At 38.9% G+C, this 14,820-nt stretch overlaps 1 protein-coding gene across 2 annotated transcripts in view; it reads right to left on the bottom strand.

Moving 5' to 3' along the window:
• Nucleotides 1-8,196: 8,196 nt before the first annotated feature.
• Nucleotides 8,197-14,820, bottom strand: part of cacna1g (calcium channel, voltage-dependent, T type, alpha 1G subunit) — a 258,783-nt gene continuing 252,159 nt past the window's right edge. For both annotated transcript variants that reach the window (XM_044179327.1, XM_044179328.1), the window contains one exon: nucleotides 8,197-13,187. In XM_044179327.1, the coding sequence (XP_044035262.1) occupies nucleotides 12,357-13,187 (831 nt within the window). In that variant the 3' untranslated portion in view covers nucleotides 8,197-12,356. The remainder of the gene's footprint in view (nucleotides 13,188-14,820) is intronic.

The following is a 14,820-nucleotide window of genomic DNA, read 5'->3' as shown; positions in this document are numbered from 1 at the left end:
ACTTAACAGAGATATTATTTTCATCTTGGAAAAAAGTAAGTACACCCTTGGCTTCAGTAACTCGTATTGCCCCCTTTGGCAGAAACAACCTCATGTTAACGTTCCCCATAATTGTCTACCAGCCTCTGACAGCGACTGGGAGAAATATTTGCCCACTCTTCCATGCAGAACCTTTTCAACTGTGCTATGTTAGAGGGGTTTCCTGCATGTACAGCCCGTTTTAAATCTCCTCACAGCATTCCAATAGGATTCAGATCTGGGCTTTTACTAGGTCATTCCATAACCCTCCATTTCTTCTTTTTCAGACATTATTTTGTGGATTTACTGGTGTGCTTCGGATCATTATCCTGTTGGAAGGTCCACTTCTTCAGTTTTAACTTCTTAAGAGATGGACTCACATTCTCCTCAAGCACTCTCTGGTATGACAGAGAATTCATTGTTGATTTGATAATCATGTCTCATGGTGTTGTGGCCAAACAACTCTTTCTTTGACTAATCTGTACATCTAAACATTGTTCCAGAAATCACTGTCCTTGGCTAGATAATCCATGGCAAACTTCTTTCTTTGTTGTTCTTTGCAGAAAGCAAAGATTTTCTCCTAGCACACCTACCATACAGGTCAAATGTTTGCAGTTTCTTTCTAATAGCAGACTCATGCACTTTAACATCAATAGTCGCAAGGGCTACCTGCAGTTCCCGCGATGTCACTTTAGGGTTCTTAGAGACTTCCTTTATCATCTTACTGTCGGCTCTTGGGGTATTTTTGCTGTGGTGGCCTGGCCTGGCAAAGCTGGCAGTAGTGTGAAATCTTCTCCATTTGTATATGATCTTCCGAACAGTGGAATGATTTATTTCCAATAATTTAGGTATTTTCTTAAAGACCTTGCCAGACTTATATATATCTACAACCTTTTTTCCTAGGTCCTCAAAGAGCTCCTTGGATTTCAGCATTATGGCAGCACTTGCTTCAAAAACAAAGGGCTAACCAGACTAGATGTCTGAGGTTTAAATAAGACAGAATCCTCCAATTTACTCTATAACAGTGATCTAATCATTTTCACCTGATCTGGTGCACCTGATTTTAATTTCACCCATCTGAAGGAATAATATACTTTATGTAGGGGTGTACTTACTTTTTCTACGTGGGGAATGAGCATTTCTGTTTATTCAAATTGTAAAAGGGATGACAAAAGGTCAATTTTAAGTGTTACTTGTTATGTTATATTACCTTTATCTATCCACATTGTTAAAATCAAGCTGAAATATCTCCATATCTAAAGTTGTTGAAAAAGTCACAAAAAGTTCCTGGGGTGTTCTTACTTATTCACATGACTGTACATGTGAATGTAAATAATGTATATATCTGTGTTAAATGAAAAGGCAAACTTTGTGTGGTAGCACTCAGATCAGTCTCTAGATGAGTCTGCAGTGTAAGCCTAATCCTCTAATGCTTTAAACAATCATCTAAGCATCTCTAAGGCATGGGCAGGCATTAAACTCTCCAGGTTGAATCATCAGTACAAAAGATGAGCAGCTGTGTTAGAAAATACCTGGTTCTTTGATAAAAAAAAAAAAGTCAAAATGCAAGCCTGTGTACATCAAAGTGTAAGGAGATAAATGCAAAACCTCAGATTACGTTAAGTCTTTATGTCCATTGTCAAAAAATATTTGCTTTCAACAATATCTGCACATGGCAACTACGTGTGGTTAAGGTTAGGGAAAGATCATGTTTACGGCAGATAAACTATGCTTGATGCATGGTTAGGGTTAGGCAATTAAAACACTTGGTTTAGGTTAGGGGAAGATCATGTTTACAGTTAATAAAAAAACAAATGTTAATTGCAGGTCTGTGACGGGACACAAACTCCTGTCTCCTGCATAAAATTTAGACGTGTTACCTGCTCATCCACCACCACAACCTCCTGCATTAAAGGCTCCTTGTAGAGTTTTTTTGTAAACAAGCAAAGTTATATTTACATTCACTGTTACTCACCAAAACTCATTGTGAACATCCTTGAGGTCTAACAAATGTGGTGAATCCATTTCCTTCCTCATAAAACATTTGCAAAGTCGTTTTTTCTCTTAAAAGTTTGAAACCTCCATTGTTTACATCCATGTTTACTAGCTTGCAAACTTCTTCTTCCTTGCCTTTGCCAGAGGATTGCTGCGTATCTTTGGCGTGTTACCACCACCTGTAGATCAGTGGAATAGTGTGACCATTGGTAGGACTGTGTATCATGTTGTGCATGAGGCAAACAAATCTGAGACAAACATGAAGACAACATGGAAGGAAATTGTTATACTTGCCATATATCAGATTCTGTTTATGTAGGAGCCCATGAAATTTGCTATAACATCAATCAAATACTGTACCTTTAGCCAGAAGTGTGGAAACGTCCATATGTATATACTTTGGGGGACTGCCTGGGGCCCCAAAACCACCATTTTGCACTTTTTTCCATTTTCAAGGGCCAGTAATAAAATCTGTTTAGATCTGTTGTACACCGTTTTGTCTGTGCCCATACCAAATATAATGGCTCTATGAGTTATATGTCTTAAGATATTGAACCCTAAAAATATTTTACAGAACTGATTTTTTGGTCTCAAAATAAAATGTAAACAAGAACCTCTATCTGATTTGACACAGAATGACCCTGCTGCTAAGTATCACAGTATTTCATCAACCGAACCTTCTCCACAGCATCTACCTGTAGACTCTGATTCTATGTTTCGCCACCCTCAGTCTGCACTGTGAATAATTTACTTTTATAATTGGACTGTGCCATACAATCATGAATCAATGTGACTAGTTCAGAAACTTCCACTGATCTCCCCACAGAGCACACAGTTATACAATCTATCATATATTTTTCTGTTTCATATGTGGAATCAAATGAGACTAAGGTTTTCAGATCCACATTATTTCTGCCCTCAGACTCCACAGAGTCAGTCTGACATCAATTACAAGCACCGGTAGATTTCAGATGAATAATCAATAATAATGTGAGGTGATACAAATATACTTTGACTAGAATTTAAGAGGTTTGCAACAATACTCTCCCAAGTAATTTTCATGCACAATGTGGGAACCACTGCAACTCTTCAAACAAGTCTTAATTGTGACTCATAAGGCAGTAAGAGAAAGATTGTGCACAGTGCTGCTGCTGAGCAGCACCCCAGTTGGTCATCACTACACTTAAACTGAAATAAAAACTGATTACATCTTTTACTCTTTGACAGATCCTTTCAGTGTTTACACATAAACTAACCTTGTTTTTTCTTCTGCTGACAGCTCAACTCCCTCAACTTCAATTTCTTACATATCGACACACTTCCTATTTTCTCAGCACTTCATCTAAAATTTCAGTTGTTTTCATTGCTTTCAATAAATCAGATTTTTCAACTTTAATCTCATATAAGTGACAGTTCAACTGCTTTCATGGTTTAGACATTAAATGATATCTCAGCTGCTTTCATCTCTTTTACTTCAAGTGACACTTTGGCGGTTTACAGCTCTTTCTCTTCAACTGTTTATTCAACTACATCCAGCACTTACATTAAACATGACAACTCAACTTCTGACACAGTTTAAGCTGAATTTACATGCTTTCAGCAATTACACTTCAACTCATTTCAGCGGCTTTCAGCTTCAACACTTCAGCTGACACCTCAGCTGCTTTCAGTGCACACACAAACTTTCTCTAGCACTTCAACTGAAATTTCAATTCATATCATTTACAAGTCAGCTGATTTTCAACTTCAGTCTCTTATTCTTCAAACGACAGTTCAACTGCTTTCATGGCTTACACTTCAGTTGACTTCAGTTTAGCTCTTACTCTTCAAGTGTTAATTCAACTACATTCAGCACTTACATACAAACTGACAACTCAACTTCCTATAGTCACTTCAACTGATTTCAACTGCTTTCAGCTCTAACACTTCAACTGGCACCTAGGCTTCCTTTGATGCTTGCACTTCAAACTATTTCGGTGCTTAAACTCCTTTGAATGCTTCAACTAAAACTGCAATCCCCCATACAATATTTAATATATGCAAAGACATTTTAGGACATTTTCTTAACCTCTTAAGTGTGTTTGCACCTGCAATTTTAAGCATAAGCAAGCACACAGTTTTATTTTTTTCAGGAAATTGAACATTTTCTAGTATTGTCTATATTGTTTCCTGGTTCTGGGGAATGTGGAGTAGATGTCAAGTTTAGGGTTAGGGAATGCCTTAAAGATTTGAACGATATGTAACAGTAACACAGCTTGCAATTAATACCATAACAATTCACACTGCAAGAGCACAGACACAGCAGAGCTTTTGTCCTTCTGCATTGTCAAGTCTTTCCTTAAAACTGCAGACAGTGAAGGTGTTTCTGTGAAGGTGATATGTAAATTAATTATTTGTACACACCACACCACAGTTTAATTTGTTAGCCATTTATAAATTCAGTTACATGTTTGACCCATATTTGACATGTGTATTAAATTGTGATATTCAACAATGTAATGTAGAATGCAGAAACTTCTTTAATCTGGTAATTTAATACAAATCATTTTGCCATATGAGCAGAGCTTCAGGCGTCAGTCCTGTGTTGGGAGTAGCAGCCATATATTTAGTTTGCCTTGTTTTGGTGTAGTAAAGACCTGCTCCAATCTCCCTGCTCTTCTCCACCTATTGTGGCTGACGTCCCAGAAGGCTTCTGCCAAACACTGATTAACACTGGTAAACAAGAATGTCTTGTGTTAATGCCCATCAGTCTTTTGTTTTTCCATGCGTTGTTGTATTGCGTCACTAATTTCCAACCCTGTTGACGAGGAGAGAGATTATTTGGAGACCTTCAGCCATCTTAATTTGGTTTAGTGAGGTTGATGGAGTGTTATTCTGTCTGTTATCTGAGTGCAGAGGGGGGTGGATGGAGTGAGACATAGGCAGGGAAGCTCTTATCATATAGACCTACAGCGTTCAAAAACAAACCTGATACAGGAGTTCAGAATATTCCAGTACATCTCAGATGCCCTACTGTCAGCCATGAAATGGTGAAATGAAAGTATATAAGGACTAAGACAGGTGAGAGAAAAAGCAGTGGGGAACGTAATAGGAAATAAAAAAGAGTGGAGAAAGTGAGAAAGGAGGCACATGTAGGATCCGTGACAGTGAATGCAATTGTGTTCGAAATGTTTCTGTTTTTTTGGGGGGTTGTGCCAGATGGTTTATTGGGTTTATTCAGGGAAAGGAGTGTGGGTGGAAATGCCAGTCTGGAGCATTATTCAATATATTCACTGACACCTAGGATTGGTTACACATGTTAACAGATTTCAGACTATTTCAAAACAGAGTTAGATTTTCAAAATGTAAGTGATTCCACATTTAAAACTGTATAAGGCAACATTAGCACCCCCCACCAGAAAATGGAAGATAGTATAACCTAAACCTATAGCCACATTTCTCCTAGTGCCTACTGGGGATGGGGGAATTAAAAAGAATCAGTCAGTAAGAAAACTTGTAAGTTTATGAATCAAAACACTTTACTTTTCCTGCCTTCTCACTTCCCACCTTGGAGCATCATCATTCATCAACAGCCAAACCGTGAGATGTTAGAACTTAAAAACAAGCAAGCTACAATATTTTCAAAGCCACTTGTCAAGTCTAAAATCTGTTTATTCAAACACTGTTATTGCTGGCAATAAAATCCACATTTACATTGCAAATCTTGTGATGATATTCTCCAGACAGGGATGTCCACAGTCTGAGCTGTCAGTGTCCAGCAGCAGTTGTGTCTGAGTGCTTGCTACTGCTCAATCATATACAAAGAAGCTAGAGTCTCTTTAAGTTTTCATGCATTTGAATAGGCAGTTCAATGGTTAAATGGGAGATTTGTTATCACTGTAATAAAAATCTACACACATCTGATGAATTCAAGATCTTACCAAACTTAAATCCTTGGCAGATTTTGTATGGATGAGTCTGAGACTTTTGAGACTTTTATATATTTTTAAAAACTTTTTTTTTTTAGGTGGCTTTGCTTGGCACACAAACTGAAGCAACACCCTGCTTCATTGCAGCCTCCCAGTTCCTTGACAGTTTTTTTCTTCTTCTACTACAGCAGTGGCAGAAGGATTTTTAGCCACACTAGCGGCATCCGTCTGTCTGACGGTCCCCCACTTTGGTCCAGGCTGAAATATCTCAACAAATATTTGATGGATGGTGTCATCATTTCATGTGACATTCATGTGACATTCATGGGGCATTCATGGGACCCGAAGATGAAGCCTATTGATATCGGTGAGGCCCTGGAATTTCCTCTAGCACCACCATGGGGTTAACATTATTGGTTTTGAACTTAACTTGTCTGAAAATTGTAAAAATAGTTTTTGCTGACTTCCACTGGTTTAACTTCTTACCCTGCTGCAGTGATGTAGAAGTGTACTCCAAGGTGTGTCAGTACACTGTGACATCACTTTTGGGTGTGGTTATAAGTGCAGCAGAGCACGTTTAGCAAACCAAAAGTGCTTTTTAGTCTATTGTTAGGTGAAATGTCCCGATAGATAGTGCCAATGCAAATGTTAGCATGCTATCTTAATTTAACGCTAAACTAAGATGGCTAACAGGGCAAACATTATACCTGCTAAACATGTTAGCATTTACACCATGAACATGCTAGCATGCTGCCATTAGCAGTGAATGGAAGCTGTAGTCAACTTGAACTCACATTACAATGGCAATCCAGTGTAAAGGAAAAAAGGAAACTTATCAAACCAACTGTAGAGAAACTATGAATGTTTGAAACATATTGAACATACCGACTGAGAAGTGAATAATGCAAGGGGTAGCCAGGAGTGGTAGAAGTTTCTATGGACATTTTGATAAGTTTTGACACTTTTCTTTTTGCTGTCACTCTGTCTCCATTGGAATCCTCTGTAACTGCTGTGATTCCAAGCTGACTACAGCTGACATGCTCTGTGAAGAATCAAATACATTCAGTACTACAGATGGTGAGTCAAAAGTTTTCCTTTAACTATCATTTTTGTCTGAGAAAGTAAGCATTTATTTGGATTTGTATATGCATGGCTGCCTGTGCAGACTGAGAAAATAATTAAAAAGCTCATGAGAGCAAGAGTGTAGAATACTGAAATCTTGCACAAAAAAGGTCCATTATTCAACACTGCTACCATTAAATAATGTATTCTGTTATAATGGTATATACTGTTGTTGTAAGTGAGTAGCATGTACATTGGAAATTAATTCAGGATATCTACATATACAATGTATAGGGGCTTTGCTGGAGCTCAGTTTTGCTAGTTGTTTAGCACGATGCTAATTTTAATCACCGAGCTGATTTTTAGGAGTGCTTGTGTTATTGTTTTCAGTAACACTTACCCCTAACAGGGAGATACTGTTAGCAGAACAGGTCTGTATTTTAATAATAAGATCAGTGTGCAGCCCACACACATGCACACTGAGACACACATGCTAACACACACACTCCTACACGCTTCTAAAGACAGCTCGGAAGTAGCATAGTATGAGATACGGCAGGTGGAGAGAATGTGGGTAAGCAACATATATATATATATATATATATATATATATATATATATATATATATATATATATATATATATATATATATATATATATATATATATATATATATATATATGTATATATATATATATGTATATATATATATACACACATATATATACACATATATACATATATATATATGTGTATATATATATGTGTGTATATATATATATATATATATATATATACACATATATATATAAACATATATACATATATATATATATATGTGTATATATATATATGTGTATATATATATATATATATATATATATATATATATATATATACATATATATATATATATACATATATATATATATATATATATGTGTATATATATATATATACACATATATATATATATACACATATATATATATAGTTATAGTTAATATATAGTAATACCATAAAATTTAATTTATTTTCCTTTTCTACAGTTGCAACTCTATTTCCTAATCCAGGTAGGACAGAAACATTATTATATTCCACTAAATTGATAATTGACATTTTTCATTTTGGTTCACATATAAATTGAAAAAACGAGTTATGTTTCCAGCCACCGTCTTTGTTCGGATCAGGAAAAAGAGGCACAACTTGAGAAACGGGCTAAAATCTTTTTTATTGTACAACAGACGAAATATTTAGTCATCCAGATGGTCCAAAGAGTAGAGGATTCTGGTATTCATTTTTTGGAAAATCGGATGCTCAGCTCTGTGACTCGAATGTAATGGTAATACATGAGAGATACAAACAGCTTACAGTATGTAACAGTGTGTAGGGTGGCATCCAGGCAGTAACATTCTATAGATATATACATTACATACTGTAAACAAAGACAATAAAACAAGAGCAACTCTTGACAGCTTCCATTTCTGGTGCAGCCACATCTCCATCTCAAAGACTGGCGGTTTGGAGAAATTTGCCCCAATGTGACTGAGAATTTGCTGAGCCAAAGGCAGCATTTTGATTGGCTCTGAGTTTGAAACAGGACTCTTTCTTTCATCTGCCTTTGAAATATCATTGAAAACTAACATAACTGTGTCTTAATCTGTTAATCAGCTGCTTACAAGTTTTACTTTGTGGGTTTATTGTCTCTAAACTATTTAGCAGCAGGAGCCCTCTAAAAAAATCTATAAACGATGTCATCATTGCTGTTGAAAGCTGCTTTGTTTCTATGTTTCATGCTCACATCATTATATCAATTTCCAATGTTGTTATTAACCACAAGCGCCTTAGGAGTTCTCTTTTGCTCCTGCAGAGATCTTAGCAATTTCACAATTATGTATTATTAATGATTTAATTCATTCTCATAAATGTCAGACCAAATATTTCAACTTTAAAGCGCATTAACAAATATAGAACCCTGATCACTGGGGAGAAGCATGTTTAAGAAGTCTTATTTTTCCTTACATATTTTTGGCTTGTGTCTTCAGATTTTGACATTGCCTGCCAGTGTGAACACAATATTAAAGTTAAGATAAAATCTATCCTCATTTGTATAAAAGATCATTTGTGCAGTGATGCTTGTTGCCTGCTTGCTATGACAACTCATACTCATCATTAACAGCAGAAATCAATGTTGTATAATAATGTTTTAGTGCCTCATTATATCTAATGATCTGTTCTCTTCTGTTTGGGTTTGTGTTGCCATGTTTCCTGCCTCTCTGCATTCTTTAACCGTATGCTGTTGTTTGTCTGTGCTAAAAGCAGACAGGATATTTTGGGCTGCAACCACATTTATCTCCTGCTTGAATGTATGTCACGACACTGGTGCTGTAACATACAGAGCAAGAGGTCAGAGTGCAACGAGTGTTACATCATTTTCACAGCTGTACAACTATGCAATTATGCATCTGTGAATGAGATAGTTAAAATCAAAACGTAAAAAGAGAAAATTATAAATAACCTTTGCTATTGCTCAAAGGAGAAGATTAAGATCCTGTTCCAAATGGAGGAACATGTATACATCCCTCGAGACATAAGTTTTCTTTTCTGACATTGATCTGATATACAGCTCAAGCTCTTTAATGTGCTGCTGCTGCCAAGCCACTGATAACAACTGACAAAAGGTGCAGACATTTTAAAACAATGCATCCTGTGTGCAGCCCTCATCAAGCTGCACTTACTGATCCTGAAGGAATACAACAGATTTTGGGCATCTTTGTCAATGCTAAATGATGAGAAAAGTGTAAAGTGTAGTTGTTGTTGTTGTTTTTTTTGTGAGTGCAAACTTCTACAGCCTTTTCCTCAGAAAGTAAAATTTCTGTATAGACAAAGTCTAGAAATGTGGAGTTGGAGATTTAAATGTTTATTTTGAACTATCGGGGACTATTCTTTCACAGGAAGTGGAGGTAGTGGCAGTTGGGGAAACCTAAGGCAAGAATCAAACAAAGAATCAGAGAAAAGAAAGAAGGATCTGATTGTTGTTCTGCTTTGTGATGGTGATTTGATAATGCCTGACGAAGATCTCTGTTAGATCGAAATGTTGCTGAATTAAAATTACTGGCGCCTACATTACCCACAATGCAACTCGGCCCTCAACAGTTGGATTGGAGATTTGAGTGTGTTATGCTAGTAGCGGCTAATGTAGTCCTGAGCCTCAAGCAGAGATGGGGAGCGGCTACAGAAATCTGGTAAGCTCACTTCTTTCTAACGCCACACCCCCAGAATTTTTTCATTTTCAAACTTGTAGTCTTCAGCCCCAGCCAACGCTGACTCAAGTGACATCACTTGAGGACATTTATCAGACAAACAGCTCGCTCTGGAGACACAAAAGGTTTTATGCAACTTTTTTCACGTACGCAGTAACTCACTTCACTTTGTGATACAGAGCGACGGGGAGCACACTTCTATAACTGGAGTTACATCCAGGTGACCTCTATTTCACCTTGTGTCACACTGAATAGGAGACTACTGCCGTGCAATCACCCTGTTAACATTCATTCATTCACAGTGATAGAGAGCAGTGATCGTGGTGAGCAGAAAGCTTGCAGTAGAGATGGCTTCCTAGTTGTGTGTTACTATAAGGAGAAGATAACTGAGTCTGTCTTCAACTTCGTTAATGTTGTCTTCACTAACTAACTCTCTACTGTCATAAGAAACTTGTTGGAGAAAAGTAGCCTTACCAATCACATTTTGATGCCTCAGCGTCGCTGTAGCGTCAGAACCTACACACATAGCAGCAGTAGCTATACCGTAACCCATTAACGTAGAAGTATAAATACAGCTTTGATCTCAGTTAAGCTATGTGCTTATGTAATATGGTTAGAAAGTAGGTAGGCTATATTTGGTGTTTTAATGATAAATCATTCTTAAAAATGTGGACTCTATAGCTGTACAATGAAAACCATTGAGAGGCATGTGTCTGCAGTGACAGTCAAGTCTTCACTCAGAGATGAAATGTGAGGTATGAACATCAATCTCTGATGTCCCGAGGGATATAAATCTGCTGCGCGCGCACGCACACACACACACACACACACACACACACACACACACACACACACACACACTCACACACACACACACTCACACACACACACACATACACACTTGAACATGAAAAGTTGGATTAGCACATTCTAAGAAGTCAGGTAAAAAACAACAACTGTATAATCAATTGTTGTTTTCTCAAATAGAGTCTGTCTTCACATCCTGTGTACAGAGACTTTGTGGCTGTCTGAGACAATCAAGAGAATCAAACAATCAATGAAAAAACTTGTGTGTGCAGTGCAGCCTTCTTTTTCATCCAACAATCAAACCACCACGGTCCAGTGCGTGTGCTTAAAAATCCAAGCTCAGTTTAATGACTTTTTATATATATTATATATATATATATATATATATATATATATATATATATATATATATATATATATTTATATATTATTCCTACAAATACATGGTTTTCAGCACTTTGAAAAATGTTCACTTTCCTCAGTAAACCAAGAAAGCTAGAAATATCCTACAGTGAAAAAAAGAGACAAAGACAAACCATTTTGACAAAAAAAAAAGAAAATCACAAAAAGACATGAAAATAACAATCGAATGAAATTAAAAAACAACATCCTGTACAAACACTATGGCCGAATAATTTAAGAAAATAGTGTCTCTAAAACGTTCATATTGCTTTGTACCTCCACTGACCGGGCAAAGCCCATCCTGTGCAACATCAGGCAGTTCAGATGGCGACCACAGAGGGCGCCAAATCCCAGGTGCTGATGTCACTCCAAAGGTTATGGGGTCAAGCTGCAGCCAGTGGCATGCAGGCGTAGCAGAAGAGAAACAGTCATGTTTGTGTTGTTGTTTCATGTGTTCTCTTCTTCTCTGGTTGTTTTGGCAGTAACAATACAAAGACAAGGGATGGTCACACTACTACAGTACTGCACTCCTTATGAAACCAAGGATGTTTTTACTGTTTATTGTAGTTTTACCATTATTACTCTCTACAGCATTATTACTAGAACTATCACCATCACAGATACACAGAGTGCATCGTGTGTTTGTGTGTGTGGAGGGTCCGTCCGGCTGTGTGCGTGTGTATATGTGTGTTGGAGTATCAGTGTTCAGTGCTCAGAGCTTGTCTTCTCAAAGGTGAAACTGGGAAGAGTCAATAGCTTGGGGTTGGTGTTGGGGTTGGGCGAGCCTCCATCCTGTCCCGAACCCTCTCCAACTCCCAGGTCAAAGGAGTCCTTGGAGTCACTGGAGGGCGCTCTCCTCCTCAGACAGGTGTCCCGGCTGGGCAGAGGAGGGGGCAACCCTTATGCCCCCAGCCCCATGCCTCCGAGTCCACCAGAACCCGGGTAGAGGCCAGACTGAGCCTCCAGTCTGTCCGGGGGGTCTACGGAAATGCAGGGCGGGCTCATCTTCTTCTTGCGTCGGGGTGAGGGCAGTGAGGTCTGAGCGGGGGTCTGGTTGTGGATCTGCATGCTGTCGGCACGTGACACGAAGCCAGAGGAGGTGGAGGTGGTACTGCGCTGGAAGCTGGACTCCACCGAGGAGCATGCCTCTACAGAGTGGCGTCGCGGGTCGTCCAACCAGGAGTAAGGGCGGGGGCGGGGCAGGAGAGCGCTGCGACCCTGCGTGTCAGCACTGTGGAACCTCTTTAGCTGCCTCAAACATGGACTCCGGCTTTCCTGGCAGCCTGCGTAGCTGCTGTAACCCTCATTAGCGCCATCGCCACTGTCCTCCACCATGATGTCATCACTGCCAGCCAACGCTGCGCAGGTAATGAGGGACACTTCCTGATCCACCGAGGGTTCCTCCTGTTGGTGCGGCCTGGCTGGTAAGGGCGGAGGAGACGAGGAGGGTGAGGAGGAGGAAGGGGAGGAGGAGGCAAGGCAGCGCTGGTCGTGAAGCTGGGTGTGCACGCTGCTGGGGCGCAAGGGTTTAGGGGAGGCGCCTGGTGTAGCGGGGACCAGGCAGAGAGCAGGCTGCTGATGATGATGATGGGAGCAAGGTGAGGGAGAGTTGGAGGGGGAGGAGGTGGAGGGGGATGGAGGGAGGCCCAGAGAGGCCACATTCACAAGTCCTTCATTGCTCTCCCCTCCATCTGAACACAGGGCCTCCTGAGAATCAGTAGACACTGCAACCTGGAAGACGGGGCATGGAGGGGAAAGGGGGTGGGGGTGAAATATTTAGGAGAGAAGGGTGAAGAGATGGAGGTAAATATGCAATGCGAAGAAGAGAGGGGGAGATGAAGGAGTGCGAGGGTACGGGGGATCAGGGAGGATGAGAGGGGGAGACTAGTTAGTGTGAGGTGATGAAGATGAGAAGCAGTTTGGGTCAAAGTTCACAGTCTGGCCAGCATAGTCCCAGAGTCCTCTCTGTACTTCTCATTGTAGGCAGTGTGGGGTTAAATTGGAATTGCAACATTCTTCCATAAATTATAAACACAGAGGTTACACTGTGTTATTCAATGGCAGAATTCCATATTAAGATTTGACATGAGTAATAAATTGGGTTAACAGCATTTGACATTATTGGATTTTGTTCTTTGGTTTTGTTTTATTAATTTACTGTGCAGTGCTTCTTTAGTGGCTGAGCCAGAATTTTGTTTTCACATCTGATAAGAATAATTGCTAAAGCCCCCCTCTACTCACAAATTATTAATTATTGTTGTTGTAACTTCACTTGGATGTTTGAGCTTCTCTGTGCAGAATGATGTACGTGCAGTTTGACACTAGAAGGCTGTTTTCACATCCACCTCCTGAAGGGGGAACGTTTCTCTCTGCTAACCTTAAATCTACACATGTAACACATGTTCGTACCAGCAGGACTTTGTGACGTCACAACAAGTTTGGAAGCCAATCCTGATCCAATATGCAAACTTAAACAAGTGTGATGTGGACACTTAAAACCTCCAGAGCAAAAACACTGTGAATGGGCTTTTCAGTGAAATAGGAGACATCTTGTGTCCAGCAGTTAAACTTAAATATTTGCATAATCATAGATTCTTTTTTTAATGAGGTAGAAGTAGTAGAAATAATTTGAATATTTTTTTAACTATAAAACAAAAACAAACTAGTTAATTAAATTGAAAACCCAGTAGAAAACCCAAATTAGACATAAATGATTCTTCAAAGCAGAGTATTTTTATATGTCTTAAAACATGTCTAGAGGGGGTCTTTAAGGGGACTTGATGACTAAAATTAACTACACTCAAACTTGCACTCAAACTCCCCTGAAACTCTCAACATCATGATTAAGATTATTTTGGAAAATATTTTCAGCCCAAATTTTTTGGTATATAAGGATTATGAATGTGATCAAAAATAACTTTGCTTTTGAAAATCCTTCACCTTGTTGGTATGACACGGTATAAGTAAGTCATGCTACAATTCAGTACGTCAAGTAGTAGGTACTGACTGGCGTAAATGATATTTCCAGGAAAGATGCTCATGTCTACTGTTTTTCTCATTGGCCCAGGAACGTGGACTCTGCTTTTTGTTAGTTGGGTGCCAGCTGACACAGTGAACTCTGAGCCAGACTGCCTGACCCTCTAGCCTTTGAGCATTCACACAAAACCCTGTAAACTGTCAGCAGCACAGTTTTCAGTGAAATTTACAACCAAATTCTGATCAGTGTTTCCATGCCGTCATCCTTACGTCTGAACAAAACCATCTACAGGGTGTGAGGCCAATAGTCAGAGGGTAAACATAATATGTAGCTACTGTAGGAGAGGAAGGGTTAGTAAGCACAATGGTGGCTAAAACTCATAAAATG

This window comes from Siniperca chuatsi, linkage group LG20 (assembly GCF_020085105.1).
Source record: "Siniperca chuatsi isolate FFG_IHB_CAS linkage group LG20, ASM2008510v1, whole genome shotgun sequence".
Lineage (NCBI taxonomy): Eukaryota > Metazoa > Chordata > Actinopteri > Centrarchiformes > Sinipercidae > Siniperca > Siniperca chuatsi.
Note: the sequence above shows the minus strand (reverse complement) of the source record. Positions and strands in the feature narration are given on the sequence as shown.